Below are 14,103 nucleotides of genomic sequence, written 5' to 3' on the forward strand. Positions count from 1 at the left end.
TTCACACAGACTGTCCTGCAGCTGGACACTTTGGGAACGAGCAGCGCAGTGACGCGTTCACAGGCTGTGGGAAATGTCGCAATCAGGAGATAGGCGAGCATATACACACAGCAAGTAGCGAGTGAACTATTCAGCTTAAGTGATAATTAAGATAACAGGCCTACTGGTTGTATCTCCGTGTTTGGAAATAAACAATGCGCATACACTTTCAATACATTAACCCATGGTCTCTCAAACGAATGATCAATTCAATACATGTCATTGTTTAGGTTTTGTAGGCTGGAAACTGGACATTTACCCATAAACATTACATGTAAATCAAAGAATATGAATGCAGTAAGGAAGCCCATGGACAACATCTAATTACAACGTGGGCCGGATGGCAGTGTTGCAATTTTACAGATTCAGCAAAGGATGGATTTGAATAAAAGTGTGAATCATAGTAGCACCAAGAGGCTTTACAATAAAAGGTTTGTTCATGTGGAATGAAAGAGGTTGTGCAGGAACCATCTGTTTGTCCATTCATTTTGTTGACTTACACTATTTGTAAAACAAATACTTTAAACTCTGTCCTGTTATCATTTGGCCTACCTTTAGAAGCATATATTTTAAGCTGGTTATTTCATCTGGCCACTTTTCCAACACTACACATTCTGCAGCCTCTGTGCTTCTTGAATGGCAAAAATGCAAAATACCAAATTTGTATCACCGTCATCACTAGAGGCCAAAAGCTCTTGAATTCACAAATAAGTGGTGGTTATTACTACTTTGACCTCTGAAGTCATGTTCCAAGAGTTCATGAAAGCATCATGAACTCAACTACAATGACACAACATGGTTTTCCTTCCAAATAAAGTGACTGCATCAAACAGTAATCTTTCAGTCCTCACATGTCTAGTTCAGTGGTGCTGCCTCATTTCCCCGTGGTTAGGGTGTGTTATGGGCCGCTTTGTTTTTTTTAATTACAGGCAATTTAAAATCCCAGTTTCCTCCAACTACCAGAAATGCAGCACGAAAAGATACAACAGGATCATCCATAGCAAGGAGACTCTAAATACATGAAGCATTTAAATGTTGAACAAGCTTTTTATTTTGTTTCACATGTTGATGTGCTTTTGAAGAGGTTACATTGTGAGAATACAAGTGTTATTGTTCTTTAAAAAAAATCAGTTTATTGGTAAATCTTTTATGATGAAACTGTTTGCTGGCAGGTGTAGACTGGTGAACTGCTCATAACCACTGCTGGGCATTTCGTTTCTTTTCTTCATGTCACTACACGCCAAAGAAGTTTGTCCTTTACTGTAAACTTTAACTGCACCCTGCCGTGACTCATGCATCCGGTTATCTAGCACCAGTTGCATTGTGGGTCAACCCCTGCATATGACACTTCCGCATTATCGAACCTTACAGGAGAAAAACCAGCTGAAGACTCAGTTTTCAAATTTGGGGGGGAAATAAACATGTGTAACCTCTGAATAAATGCCTGTGTGTGTGTATGTATGTATGTATATATATATATATATATATTTTTTTTTAAGAAATGATACAGTACAATTATATCATGATTTCAAATGAGTGTATATTCACATTAACCCTTTTTGTGCATACATATTACAACATGAATTTAGAGACTGCTGTGCCACACCAGGCTTCTCAGTGCACATCCACACTTACTTTGGTGATAAAAAAAAAAAAACGACTATTGTTACAACTTCACAGAGAGACTGACACCATTTTACGAGCTCCGACTTGTCCATCCCACCCTTTCTCGTCTAGGTAAACGCAGTTAATCAGTGCTTCAAGGCAGACGTTTCTTCTCACCTTTTCTCCACTCTCACAGGACTGGACAACTTCCAAAATGAGGAATGAATTCAAGTTTGTCTTTGTTAGTCGTTCATTCCGGTTTTAAAGCCCTTCTTTACCGAAGCTCTTGATTGTATTGTGCTGCATGTACACATACAGGCCCGTGGAATCACTCGCGAAAAAAATCTCTAATTTGATCTAAAACTAAAAAATGAAATGTCAACGGTGTAAATCGATACTCGCGTGTTGTGAAGCCTGGTGCCACAGTCACACATACAGCCACACCAACGTTTACTCTGCTCCCAGAGAAGCAGTAAGAGCGCAGTTTCATTTTCTTTTACACGTACGTTTAAAGCAGGAAAAGCACACACGCAGTTCAACAGGGTTTGGTCTTCAAGTCTTGAGTTCAGTGAGCGTTGCCAACTTTGACTGTTCCCACTGTTTATCTGCCTCTGTCCCTTTTTTGGGGGGGGGGGGGGGGGCGAGATGTTTCTCTCCCACTCTGCTTTGTCCAAAAAGGTCAAGCAGCAGCTTCTTGTACAGTTTCAGTACAGTAAAGCATTTGTTGCAACTCGTGGTGTGTTATAACGGTGCTGTGACAAGGAAAAGGGTCAAAAAAACAAAGAGGAGCTTCTTCAGTCAAACATGTTCAAGCCTCCATACGAGTTTGTGTTGCCACCGCCTGACAGTGGAGGGATCTGAGGCTCGTGTAGTCGTCCTGTGGTTTGGTGACAGTGCTGGGAGGCTCCACAGACCAGATCTTCTCTCACGGTGGCAAAATGGAGCCAGAGTTGAGAGGGCAGCTCTAGCGACCTTTGTTCTTTTTTGCGTTTCCCTAAAGAAAATGGAAAACAAGAGAAAACACAAGCTCACTTCTGCAAAGAAACAATCAAGTTGTTTCCAGATGTGGCACAAAACTTTAAGAACGGTGTTGCGTTTAAGTGCAGCAAGTTAAGATCGCTCAGATTTCTCTACAGTCTGTTTCAAAATCTAAAAACATGCTGAGGCTGGTCTCTCGCCTTCAAGAGAAAAATCACTACCTGTAACTCACAAACATGTTCTGTCCTGCAACTTCCCAACACACGGCCATCTGTGTGCACACAAGCAGGAACATGCGCGCTTAAAAAAAAAACGGGCCTCATCATTTCTGCTGCCTTGGCTTAACGACTTCTTCAGATGGCTCCAGCAGGTGCTTTTCCCATCAGGCCCCCCGGCGGCAACCACAATACCGCTGATGACCTCACGGTTCACCTCATAACTGACAGAATCTTTACAATGTCACATTTCACCGCCAAACCTGAAATGATCCTTCACGCTCCCTGAAGCCACTGGATTTATTTATCTTTTTATCACCACTCTTCAATGACGGCGCTCTTCAGATTTATTCATGTGGAGACTGACGGCATGAGACAGCTGAAAACCAAGAAGAATGAAAAGCGGACACGAGGACAGGAAGGCGGCGTACCTTGCTGCCCAGCTTGAGCATGTCGATTTCCTCCCTCTGCTTGCTCAAAGTCTCGTTCATACTACACAGGTGGTCGCTCATCATGCTGAGCTGGTCTTCGTAGCTCCTCTTCGTTGTAGTCAGCTCGTCCTGTAGGCGAGACGCCAGTTACAATGAGCAGGAGGCTGCCGTCTACACTTGGGACAGGAAGCTCTTTGGTAACGGCTCCTTCTTTTTACCTGCAAGCGTGTGACGTTCTGATTCGCCAGTTTGACCTCCTCGCTCAGAGTCTCCCGGGATTTCTCTGCAATGGCTAATCTCTTGGCCAAAGCGCGACACTAGAAAGAGGGGAGAAGGAGAGTTAACAACGGCATGTCTGGCGTACTTAACAGATCTTTTTAAAAAAGCTGAAATGAAGGGAGATATTTCTCAGAGTAATGGGGATATTTGAAGACGGTGCCAAAGGTTTTTTTTTTTTTTAAAGTGACAGTTTAATTCCAGAGACACCGACTCGAGATCAGCTGCGTTGCTGTTGGTACGATACAAAATGTTGATGACTGACATACCGGCTAATCACAACCCGACCGGCTGTCACTTAGAGTAGAATCTACATTGAGATCAAGCTTCAGCGTAATGCTAAAAATATAAGGTGTCAGTTTCTCACTTGGTGATAATGAAACTCAAAAAAAACATTCCCAGAGCACAACGAGAAAAGAAAAGAGAAACAAGGTTCACTTCCTGGTTCATTGTCTTTGCCCTCCGTCTCTCAAATTAAAGATGCAGACAAAAATAGCACACACGAGGGAGCAGGGCAAGTCACTGCTCTGAATGTATTTGGTTGTAAGAGTTTTTCCCAGACGACATGCAATGATAGGGAGGCTGTGCGCGATGAAAAGATCAGTTCTTTGCTGTGACAAGCAGTGCAGTTGGGGCTTCACCTCGGAGTGAAAATGCACAGCTTTGCTGTCTGAAATCTGCAGCTGGGTGGTGAGCTCTCCCACTCTGGCCATGTAGTGAGTCTTTATCAGCTGCTCCCGGGACTCGTCTCCCCCCTGCAACATACACACACACACTAGATCAGACTTGTTTCCGTCTGGAATTTAAATATGTCAATTGGTTAAGTCTGTGACAACTCACGTGCTCAACTGTCGGTGTTGTGCACAGCATGCCAACCTGGAGACGAGGCAAAAGAGAGAAACACGTCAGGAGCTCGATCACAGACCGGATGTTATTGCAAGAGACAATAAGAGTAAAAGCTAAAACACGAGCCGTACAGAGACCAGTGAGTTAAGCTGCCCTGCATTGTGAACTCTGCACTGACTTGCTCAAACAACAGTATTCTTCTATTCTGCAACAGTGTCTGTACCAGGCTGGTGCACTCTCTCCCCGCAGCCTGCTGCTCTTCCTCCGCTTCCTCGTGGCTTTCTGAGAGCGTGCCGGCTGCAGCTGGTTGCGAGTTTGGACTCCCCCCCAGAGCTGCTGCGAGCTGCGCTTCCAGGTCCGCAATGCGCTGGTTCTCCTTTTCCAACCGCACCTTCCCCAGCTGGGCCTCCAGGAGCCAGTGCTCCTTCTCCTGCTCCAGCCGAGCGATCTTCTCCTGGCTCTGATGCACCTGCAGGGACGAGAGGGGCGAGAGCCGATGAGGTGAGTCAAGACATTTATTGAAACACTTTTAATAACAGAAAAGGTGTGAAAGGTGAGGTCCTGTGGTGTTTGCATGTCATTATTATGAGCAACTCTTCCATCTCCCCGTCTTTCTCAGAAACCACTGACGGTGCTGTTCTGCAGTCACAACAAACATAATTGCGTGTGGAACCATTTTGGGCTTAACCTCCATGTTATTACATCACCGTCTCTAAGGCAACCACACCTGGCTGGCACAATGACTCACACATGGTCTAATTGTCCACATAACACTGGGTGTCTCTTTGGGGAAAAAAAAACAATCTTTTAATTTATGCGCTTTCAACTAACAAAAGTGGTTTCCAGAGAGACATTTGGAGCCGAGTGTCCTACCTGCTGGGTGAGACCTTCTCTGCTCTCGGTGGAGCTGGTGAGTACACGGCGGTTTGACAGAGCGTCTCTGTATGGAACGGACTGAGGCCTGCCCTGGAAAAAGAAACAGGAAGTATCGTGGAAAAGTGGTCATTTATAAATAAAAGCAGTGTTTGACAGTCTGCCGCACTAAGTACTGGTTCTGGTTCTCTTGGGCCTCCCTTCCCCTCGAGCAGGACCGGCATTTCGGCCTGGGCCTTCAGCAGCGTGGCGTCGGTGTTGTTCAACTGCAGGTCGAAGGTGGCAGTAAAACCGGACCTGGGTCTGTCCATGATTTCGTCTGATTTCATGCCGACCCGGTGGCACCGATGACGGGCATTATTAATAATAGCTATATGGAAACAGCTAATCTTCTCGCTGATGGTCTTGTTTACTCATGTAGGTCATGGAGACGCATCAGTATTAAATTGAGACCATTTCAAATGAAAATAAAGAATCAAAGCAAAAACAAGAAAACAATGGCAAGAGAAGAGAATTAAAACCAGAGGAAATGTATGAAATATTCACAAATTCACAGATTAAAAAGACGTTACAGATATCGGCTTTGTAATCTCAATGGGCACAATATTCCAGACTCTGGGGGCTTTAACTACAAAGGTTGGGTCACACTCCATCCTGAGCAAAGACCTGGAGATAATCATTCGATTGGAGCGGATACTGACCTGTTTGACAGCATGTATGTAGGCAGCTGCTTTCTTTTTGTTGGCCAGCATACTCTCTGCCTGCAAAGGGTTGAGTGCTACTGTGCTGCCTCTTGGACTGTAGCCCGATGACGTGAAGAAGTCCAAGTTGTTGCTGAAGAAGGTGGCAATCTGCAACAAAACAGTGACATGTCTCGTGTCATTCAAAATGAGAGAGATCCTCGCAGCCTCCTTATTTAAAGAAACACTAATTACGCTCGCATGTCTCAATGCAGATACTCAGCATTCTGTTTCGCCTCCAATTAACCAGTGTGTTTACGACAGAGATTATCAGACCACCAAGCGTCTAGGATGATAAACATCGGAGCAATTAAGCTTTCGCCTGCAGAGATGATCACTCTCAAAGCGCAGCTCACTCCACACATCACGTGCCAGCGCAGCGCGGCAACCCGCCGGACTGTGCCGCCCATCAGCAGACACACCTCAGCCAACGCTTCACTTGATTCACAAAGAGAAATCTGGGGTTTTTTCCCCCCCTTTACTCTGACTGGGGAGCAGCTGTACACACTGCGAGTTGGACGGTATCTTTGAACATTTAACGGCTGCCCACCTGAGTCCTGTCGTTCTGCGGTGACAAAAACTACCGATTCCAGTTGCAGTGAAATCTCACCACTGCTTGCAATTAAGCTTTTTGTGCTTCACATTGGCAATATTGGCAAATAAAAAATTGGCAAATAGCATGCAGCTGTATGAACATGCGGTATAGGGGAGAATAAACCTGGCTGCAGCCTGCCCCCTGTTGGCCATACCTTGCCGGTGCTGCTGGTCAGAGAGCCCAAAGATCCCAGCAGGCACTCTGTGGTGGTGCAGAGCTTCTGGGTGATGGTGGGGAGCTCCTGCTCAAAGCTGGCCTTCTGGTTATAGTGCTTTGACATCTCTGGACACAGAACAGCAGGGGGGGAGCATTTACAGCATCTGTTGGCTCGATGCGATTGCATTTCATATCGTAAAACTGCATGACTTTAATGTCTGTTTGACCACAATCACTGTCCCCACAAGTACCAAGACAAAGATGCTCATTTCCACTCAGCCAATGTGTCACTCTCTGAGAGCACGGAATTATATTTCCATGTCCCATCGCAGAGCGGTGGGCGCTTTTTGAACGGCAACAGCAGCGAGGTGGATACGTGAGGGAATCGCTGTGCTGCAACACACTGGTTGTGAATGGCTGCGGATAAAAAAAAATAAAAAGGCTGGCGGTGCTGCTCACCTTTAATGACATCGTGAAGACTGTGGAGGGAGGCGGCCAGCTGGGTGAAGACAGCCGAGGTGCTGCTCTGTGGCATGGCATCCTGTCGAACACCTGAGACACATCGCACACATTTGTAAAACAAGCATATCGGATCACTTCACAGCAGCAACCGGTCTTTCCATAAATACAAGCTACTTCAAAATACTGCCACCGTTTCTTCTTTTTTTTGAAACCATTCAAATTTGAATCTTATTTTTCTAAGTAAAGCTCAGGGCCTGACCTGCTAAAAGCTAAAACAAGTCCCGCCCTCCATGTTTTATCACCGTTGACCTACTGGGTAAGGCCAAAAGCTTAATGTAGCTCTGCAGCTTCTCGAACACAGAAGTCACTCTCTTCATGTCATTCTGCAACTCCTGGTTTTTCGCAATCAGGGCAGCCGTGCAGAGAGGTGCATTGCACTCTTCTTCGAGGCTGAAAAGAGAGGAGACGATCAATATGGCCTTGCTCTCACATTTTTACACAAACCACACACACACACACACACCTTTTCAGCTGGTAGGGAAGAATCTTTAGCAGGAAGCTGGTGTATGAGGAGAAATTATCAGCAAAGCCCTTCAGCTTGACCACAGTCTCCTTCAAGTCAAGAAAACAAAAGGACACAGTTGGTGGTTGGCTGCAAGCGAGCATCGTGAACGAGCCCTCACAATGTCCCTGTCCAAAAAAAAAAACCACTCACCAGTACTGTGACGGTGTCCTCTGTGATGCTTTGGTGTAGCTGGAGAAAGCCGTCCTCCAGGGGGCGCACATAGGCTGCATTCTCATGGAGATACTGAGAAAACTATGTAGACAAGAGGAATCATGCATTTAAGCTGCATTTAAGCTCGTCTTCTATTGTTGGCCGAAATGTACATCTGCTATATGATGAGCAGTCTGTATTTCTTCTGTCGGCGGCCTCACCTTCTGGTTTAGGGGGGAGATGGGCTCAATGGAGGAGTCCAGGGGATAGATGTGCACTCTCTGTTCTGTGTACGAGTGGAAGTTCAGCAGAGCCGCCACCAGGTCCTGAATGAAGCTCAGGGCCTGACCCGCCACATCCCGGGCTTTAAGCTGAAACCACAGGAAGAGCACACTCTGTTTTAATGGGGGAACAAATGTGTGACATATGGTATCAAATGTATTTCTGACAAACAATTAGGTGATTAATTGATGAGTCAATCAAAAAGACAATTAATCTGCAACTATTTTGATAACGATTCATAATTTATGACAACGGAGACGAGGAAGAACGGTTCAAGTCGAACCGCAACGAAGAAGACGAGCGGGTTCTGAAGATTTCGGAGAAAGAGGAATCCATCGAGAGATGGAAGAGTGAGATTCAACGAACTACAATCATCCAACCAGATGCAGATGTTCAAAGAGGAACAGCCGCCACTGCATGCAGCTCAGCCTCGATGTGGCTCATGGCGTAAGCCGAGTGCCATCATTCCTTTATACCAATGTTTGGGTTTATAGCTTATAATTCAATTATTAATAATAATTACATATCTTGATATTAGTTAACTATTATTTATTAGATCTGCTACCAGCAACAACGCTACACTTTTAACCAATGAATGCATGTGCACTCTAAACCAATCTAAACATGGGCTTTGTCTTCTCCCTCACCTGGTGCCTTCGGTTGTGTGGTGGCACATTTAGGCTGTTGTAGTCACCAAATTCTGCAGGGTTAGAAGAGAAAGGCAGTCAGACCGGAGCAGAACTTTATTGACACGACAAATATAGCTTCAGTAGTTCAGCCCCCTGCCTCATAGCGTGCAATATTACAGTTTGGTGCGTTTACTCCTGGGCAGACGTGAATGTTCTCAAATAGATGTCTGCTCTATGGCCCATCATGTTTGTCCAAGTGGCTCAGAGATACTCACTGGTGTCATTGAAGGGCACTTTCTCCAGGATAACACTGCTGCTTTGTTTCACCTGCCTGTTCAGCTCGGACTGGCACCGCCTCAACTGCTGCTGGCTGCAGAAAGAGAGCAAAACAACAACAGATGAAATGATGCATTTTACTTAGAATGCTGGTACGTGATAGTTTCACAGGTCTTCACACTGATGTAGTGTTTTTTTTTGCATGCATCCACTTCTGGTGCTCTGACACCACATTGGTGGATTAAATCTTTCTCAAACCGTGAATAAAAATTATGATGTACCACTCTTCTGTTCGCATTCTGCACTCTTTGGCTTCCCTCTCCAGAGTCTGAGCTTTCACCTGTCAGAACACCAAAAAAAAAATACACACATTGTAATAAACTTCCGTAAAACTAAAAATGACATAATGTACATCCTCCTCCTCCTCCTCCTCCTCTTCCTCCTCACATCTAAGCGAGCCTTGTCACTCTGCAGACGGTCTATTGTTTCCATGTACTTTGTGGTGAGTCCGTCCACAACAGCATGGTGCTGCCCGGAGTCTGTTTCCAGCTCCTGTAGTCGAGTCATCAGCTCAGCCTCCTGCTTCCTGTGATGCTCGTCTGCTTCATAGAACTAATGCGGAGACGGCAGAAAACAGACCCATCACATGCACGGCCCCACCAGCACATCAACCTTATATACAGAGCAATGAAAGACCGATCTAAAACACAACGCGGCCGCTTACTTGGATGTGAAGTCGCTCGTTTTCTTCGATCTTTTTCTGCAGGTCCTCGTCAAAAACACTCTGAGTCTCCAGGCCGTGCTGTGACGGAGAGTCTGCTTTGCTCTGGAGGAGGTAGAGGTCGTGTTAATTGTGATTTTCTGGCACTCCAAAGATTAGGGTTTAATGATAATCATTATTGAGTTGGTGAATTTCATAATCATTCGTGCTTTTTGCTATTTCCTGTCCACATGAGTACATCCTGTTCCCTCTACCCAACTGTGTGGCCTCTCCCTTATTCCCCCTCGTGATCACCTTCCCCTTTTTGCCCTTGGATTCACTGACAGCGAGCTCCTCTTGGAGCAGCTCCACCCTTTTGGCCAGCTGTTGGTTCCTGAAGCTGAGACTGTCCATCTCCTGCTCCTGCTTCCTCAGGCTCTGGTCCCTCTGCTTGAGCTGCTCCTGAGGAGGATAATGACAAACGCATGCAGCGTATCAACGTGCGGTACATTTCTTCACACCAAACAGCACACTGAGCAAATCACTAAATCGTGATCATATTACCAAGGCAATTCTGTCATGACAGAGATTTGATGATGAATTTTTCGAGAAAAGCTTCAAGTTTTCATTTGAGCAACAAACCAAAACCGCTCATGACTTTGTGGGAGAGACAGTTGCTCCAGACCCTCGTGGAGGGCTGGTGCCTGAAAGTTGGAGTCAATTTTGTCACAAACTGTGCAGCATAGCAAAGTGCCAGACAGTAGTGAAATAAAAAAAATACTGCACTCATGTCCAGCGTATTGTTCAGGACCACAGAAACCAACAAATTAAACAATCCAGAACAGCTGAGAAGCTTCCGATGGTTCAGCTGGCCGTTTATGCTCCACCTGGCTGAGAAAGAGGCACTGCAATAAATACTCGTAAGATTAGGTGAACATCTGGATTTGTTTAGCAAATACAAAAATGTTGTTATTTACAACGCTTCTCATTTAGACCTAAAGATTAACCTGGCAACCTGATGATGGATCACAGTTCATAATATGATCTGGAATCTCCAAAGCATTATAGTTGTGGCTTAATTATTAAGCCTCCATCAGGAGTAAATCATAATTAGTATTTTCTGTTGTTCTGAGTCACTTTACCTTAAATGAGGCGGAGTTGGCCTGTTCATCTACAACTGCCTTCTTCAGCACCTGGTTCTGGGCACGGAGCTGTCAGAGAAAAAACAGAGGATGAGACATAAGTTCAACATATGTATACATTTAATGTATGTCTTATATCTCAATATATACCAAATATCAGTGGTATATATTGAGATGCTAAGGACGTTTTCAAATAAATAACATGTATGCTTAAAACACGTTTATCTTTACACAGAAAATCTCTGTCTGTCATATGCTTGTGTGAGGTTGCTGTTTATTCATCCAATTCTGCCGAACACGAAGAGAAAAGTCACTAAAATAATTAAAACTCAGCGCTCTTCTCTGAATGGCTCGTGGCCTTTAAACACAAACTTAACTAAGCATATCAGCAGTGTGTGTGTGTGTGTGACAGCTGCATAGTCAGCACTTCCTGAGCAGGATATGGTGCTTGGCTAACGGGGAGATCAGAGTCAAACAGGAAGCAGCACAAACTCCCCGTGCTGTCAGCACAAACGGCAACGAGAAAACGTAGACTCACAGGCTTTACTGTCACTAGTTAACACAGTAACCACATGTTGATAACTTGAACGCAGTGTGATCTTTAGCTGTTCAGTGTGTCACATTCAAGCTTAAACACGGCACGAGAACCATCATCCTAAAACATCTGGTCTTGTGCTTTATCACAATATGAAATCAGTGTACACATATGTTTATACCTCTACCTACAGTATCATGTCCAGTCTTTGTTCACACTGTGTCAGAGAGTCCTGTTGATTCAATTGTTTGGTGCATTTTGTAGTTTCCAGTGTTTTAGGTGTTGCATTCTATTGTATTATACTTATAGGTCTAAGTCTAAGAAACTATAATTCAACTGCACCACAAAGTGCATCTCCAAAAATGATCAAATCAACAGCTCTTTAAAACAATAGAACCTTCATGAAGATAGGATGTATAAGGTATTGTATTAACTAGTTTATAATGTATTAGTTTCAGATACGTGTATTTAACTCAATGTTGAGTGCAACTCCGTGCACTGACCAGAGATCTGCATGTTTAGCTTCAACTATGGATCGCACTCCAGTAAAGCCCAGTCTCGTAACGTTATATGAGTAAATACGTTTAGGTAGCATTAGTCATTGATTACAGGTGCATATTGATACAGCATTAGAAGGTGGCTAATGCTAATGCTTCTGAGTTGCAGCCTTGTCAGTAGTTCAGCTAACTGTGTATTTAACAACAACATTAAATGTTTTACCTTGGAGTACTCCTGTGCCAGCTTGCTGTATTTTGTCTGGAGGTCTGTAACGTTAGCCATTGTGGTTGGACACGTTCACGTTATCGATAAAACGTTGACGCTAGTAAACGGTATCCTCGTTAGCTGATGTGTGTACAGTTAGCGCGTACTCTGGCTAGCTAGTTCACAGTTCTCATTCAGGACTTCAGGGCGGCTTGTTCCGTTACTCTGATAAACTAACCTAGAAAACATTGTCACAGAGGGACGGACGTGAGTCCCGGTGAAAGAAGTGGTCGGTGGTCATCTGATTTACGCTAATTTCTAAAGCCGGATGTTATTCCGACTTGACAGCAACGGCTTTTTTAAGTTAGCGCTATCGCCGGTAGCCTGCTAGCTAGCTGACTGTCTTAGCCAACAGCTAACTAGCTTGTAGCAAAACAAATCCCGACACCGAGTAACACATGTAGGTCATAACACGTGACAGCAGCCGTATAACACGCTGCGTCCGCAGATCCTATTACCGAGTGAGTGTATCTGCTGCTAAGCTAATCAAACAAGCATTGACAGCCTTTCATCTGAAGGAATACATTCATTCTCTAAGAAGCAAAAAGCTTCCTCCAACGAGACCCGACGAGACGCCGACCACAGACACAAGCTCAGAGGTCAGAGGTCAGGAAATAGAAAAGGGGTGAGCTGGTGTAAACAGTGCGCCCTCTAGCGTTTGAAGGAAGAGCAAATTAGATGGATAGACAGACAGACATATAAATAGACAGACAGACATTCATAATGAGTAATTTTTTATACTTGATAACTTATGTACTTTGACTTGTAATACTGTATATTTGACTTAATAAGAAAGTATTTAACAATAAAGTATTTCAACACTGGCATTACTAAATATATTATATTGATTGGTGTGAGAGAAAATAGAGATACGATTATCTGTGAACATCCTTTCCTCTCCGTGTAACTAGAACTAATGCCATTTACAATGAAGTGCAGTGACGTCACAGCTGAATTATTTACTGCTGGGTTTGAGTGTGGTATGTGTTGCATTAACAAAAACAAGGTCAGAAATCACAAGCGGGTTGTATCTTCTGTGAAAGACCCTTTAAAACGCACATGACCTGGTTTAGACTAGAAGTGAAATGACATGTTGCTAATGCAGCCATCGCAGCTCAAATCCTACAAGATTAATTTCACCTAATCCATAATAATCTCTTTAGATGTATTTCACCACATACTATAACCATTTTCTTCTCATTTCTAAAGAAGTTATAACTGCCGACTTCTTATTTTATCAGCTGTTAAAATTGATAACGTGAAAATATTCACAAAAAGGCTCATTTGCTTGAATGTTTTGCATCAAAGAAAGACGTTTCCTCTGCTGCTGCTCCACTATTCCCGATCAGGCAAAAACACAAACTCTGACACGCACACCGCAGCCAGTGGCTCCAGCATTGTCTGGTTGCCTGGCAACTGTCGGCGTGGCGTGGTTGCTAGGGCCGTGTGTGTGTGTGTGTGTGTGTGTGTGGGGGGGGGGGGGGGGGTCGATGCTGCTCTGATTTCCAGCTGAATTGAGGCAGTCAGTAGGGAGAATACCCCCCTCTTCCACTCCACACACACACACACACACACACACACACAGGACTCTATTGAACAATAGAGCTGTGCCAATGGGCCCGAGGCTAGTCAGACGAGCCCTTGTTCAGGGTCACACTGTGTTCATCCCACAGTCCTCCATGACTAATTAACTTACAGCGCGGCATTGGGACATCTGATGATGCATCCAGCACTGGCACAGCCCTGGAATTTACATTAATGTGAGGTGCATTTCTGGCAGTCGGCCATGTTGGTGCAATCAAAAGACACAGAAGAAGAAGTGTGGATGGAGCCGCCACACGTAGTG

General features: G+C 44.6%; 1 protein-coding gene across 2 annotated transcripts; it reads right to left on the minus strand.

Annotated features, from left to right (window-relative positions):
• Positions 1 to 1,109: 1,109 nt before the first annotated feature.
• Positions 1,110 to 12,807, minus strand: ppp1r21 (protein phosphatase 1, regulatory subunit 21). 2 transcript variants are annotated; one of them, XM_079279747.1, is made up of 22 exons: positions 12,216 to 12,807; positions 10,961 to 11,029; positions 10,164 to 10,280; positions 9,843 to 9,944; positions 9,566 to 9,730; positions 9,400 to 9,458; positions 9,118 to 9,212; positions 8,861 to 8,913; positions 8,153 to 8,302; positions 7,932 to 8,033; positions 7,740 to 7,828; positions 7,530 to 7,666; positions 7,214 to 7,306; positions 6,753 to 6,880; positions 5,965 to 6,114; positions 5,264 to 5,356; positions 4,614 to 4,859; positions 4,385 to 4,420; positions 4,186 to 4,299; positions 3,487 to 3,585; positions 3,269 to 3,397; positions 1,110 to 2,638 (listed from the first exon to the last, which is right to left on the minus strand). In XM_079279747.1, the coding sequence occupies exons 1-22, from the start codon at positions 12,273 to 12,275 to the stop codon at positions 2,609 to 2,611; spliced, it is 2,316 nt and encodes a 771-aa protein (XP_079135873.1). In that variant the 5' UTR covers positions 12,276 to 12,807; the 3' UTR covers positions 1,110 to 2,608. The 2 variants fall into 2 exon arrangements, with proteins under 2 accessions (XP_079135873.1, XP_079135872.1); XM_079279746.1 differs by having other exon boundaries at positions 10,134 to 10,280.
• Positions 12,808 to 14,103: the final 1,296 nt, after the last annotated feature.

The sequence above is a fragment of the Melanostigma gelatinosum genome (genome assembly GCF_949748355.1).
Source record: "Melanostigma gelatinosum genome assembly, chromosome: 12".
In the NCBI taxonomy this organism is placed as follows: Eukaryota; Metazoa; Chordata; class Actinopteri; order Perciformes; family Zoarcidae; genus Melanostigma; species Melanostigma gelatinosum.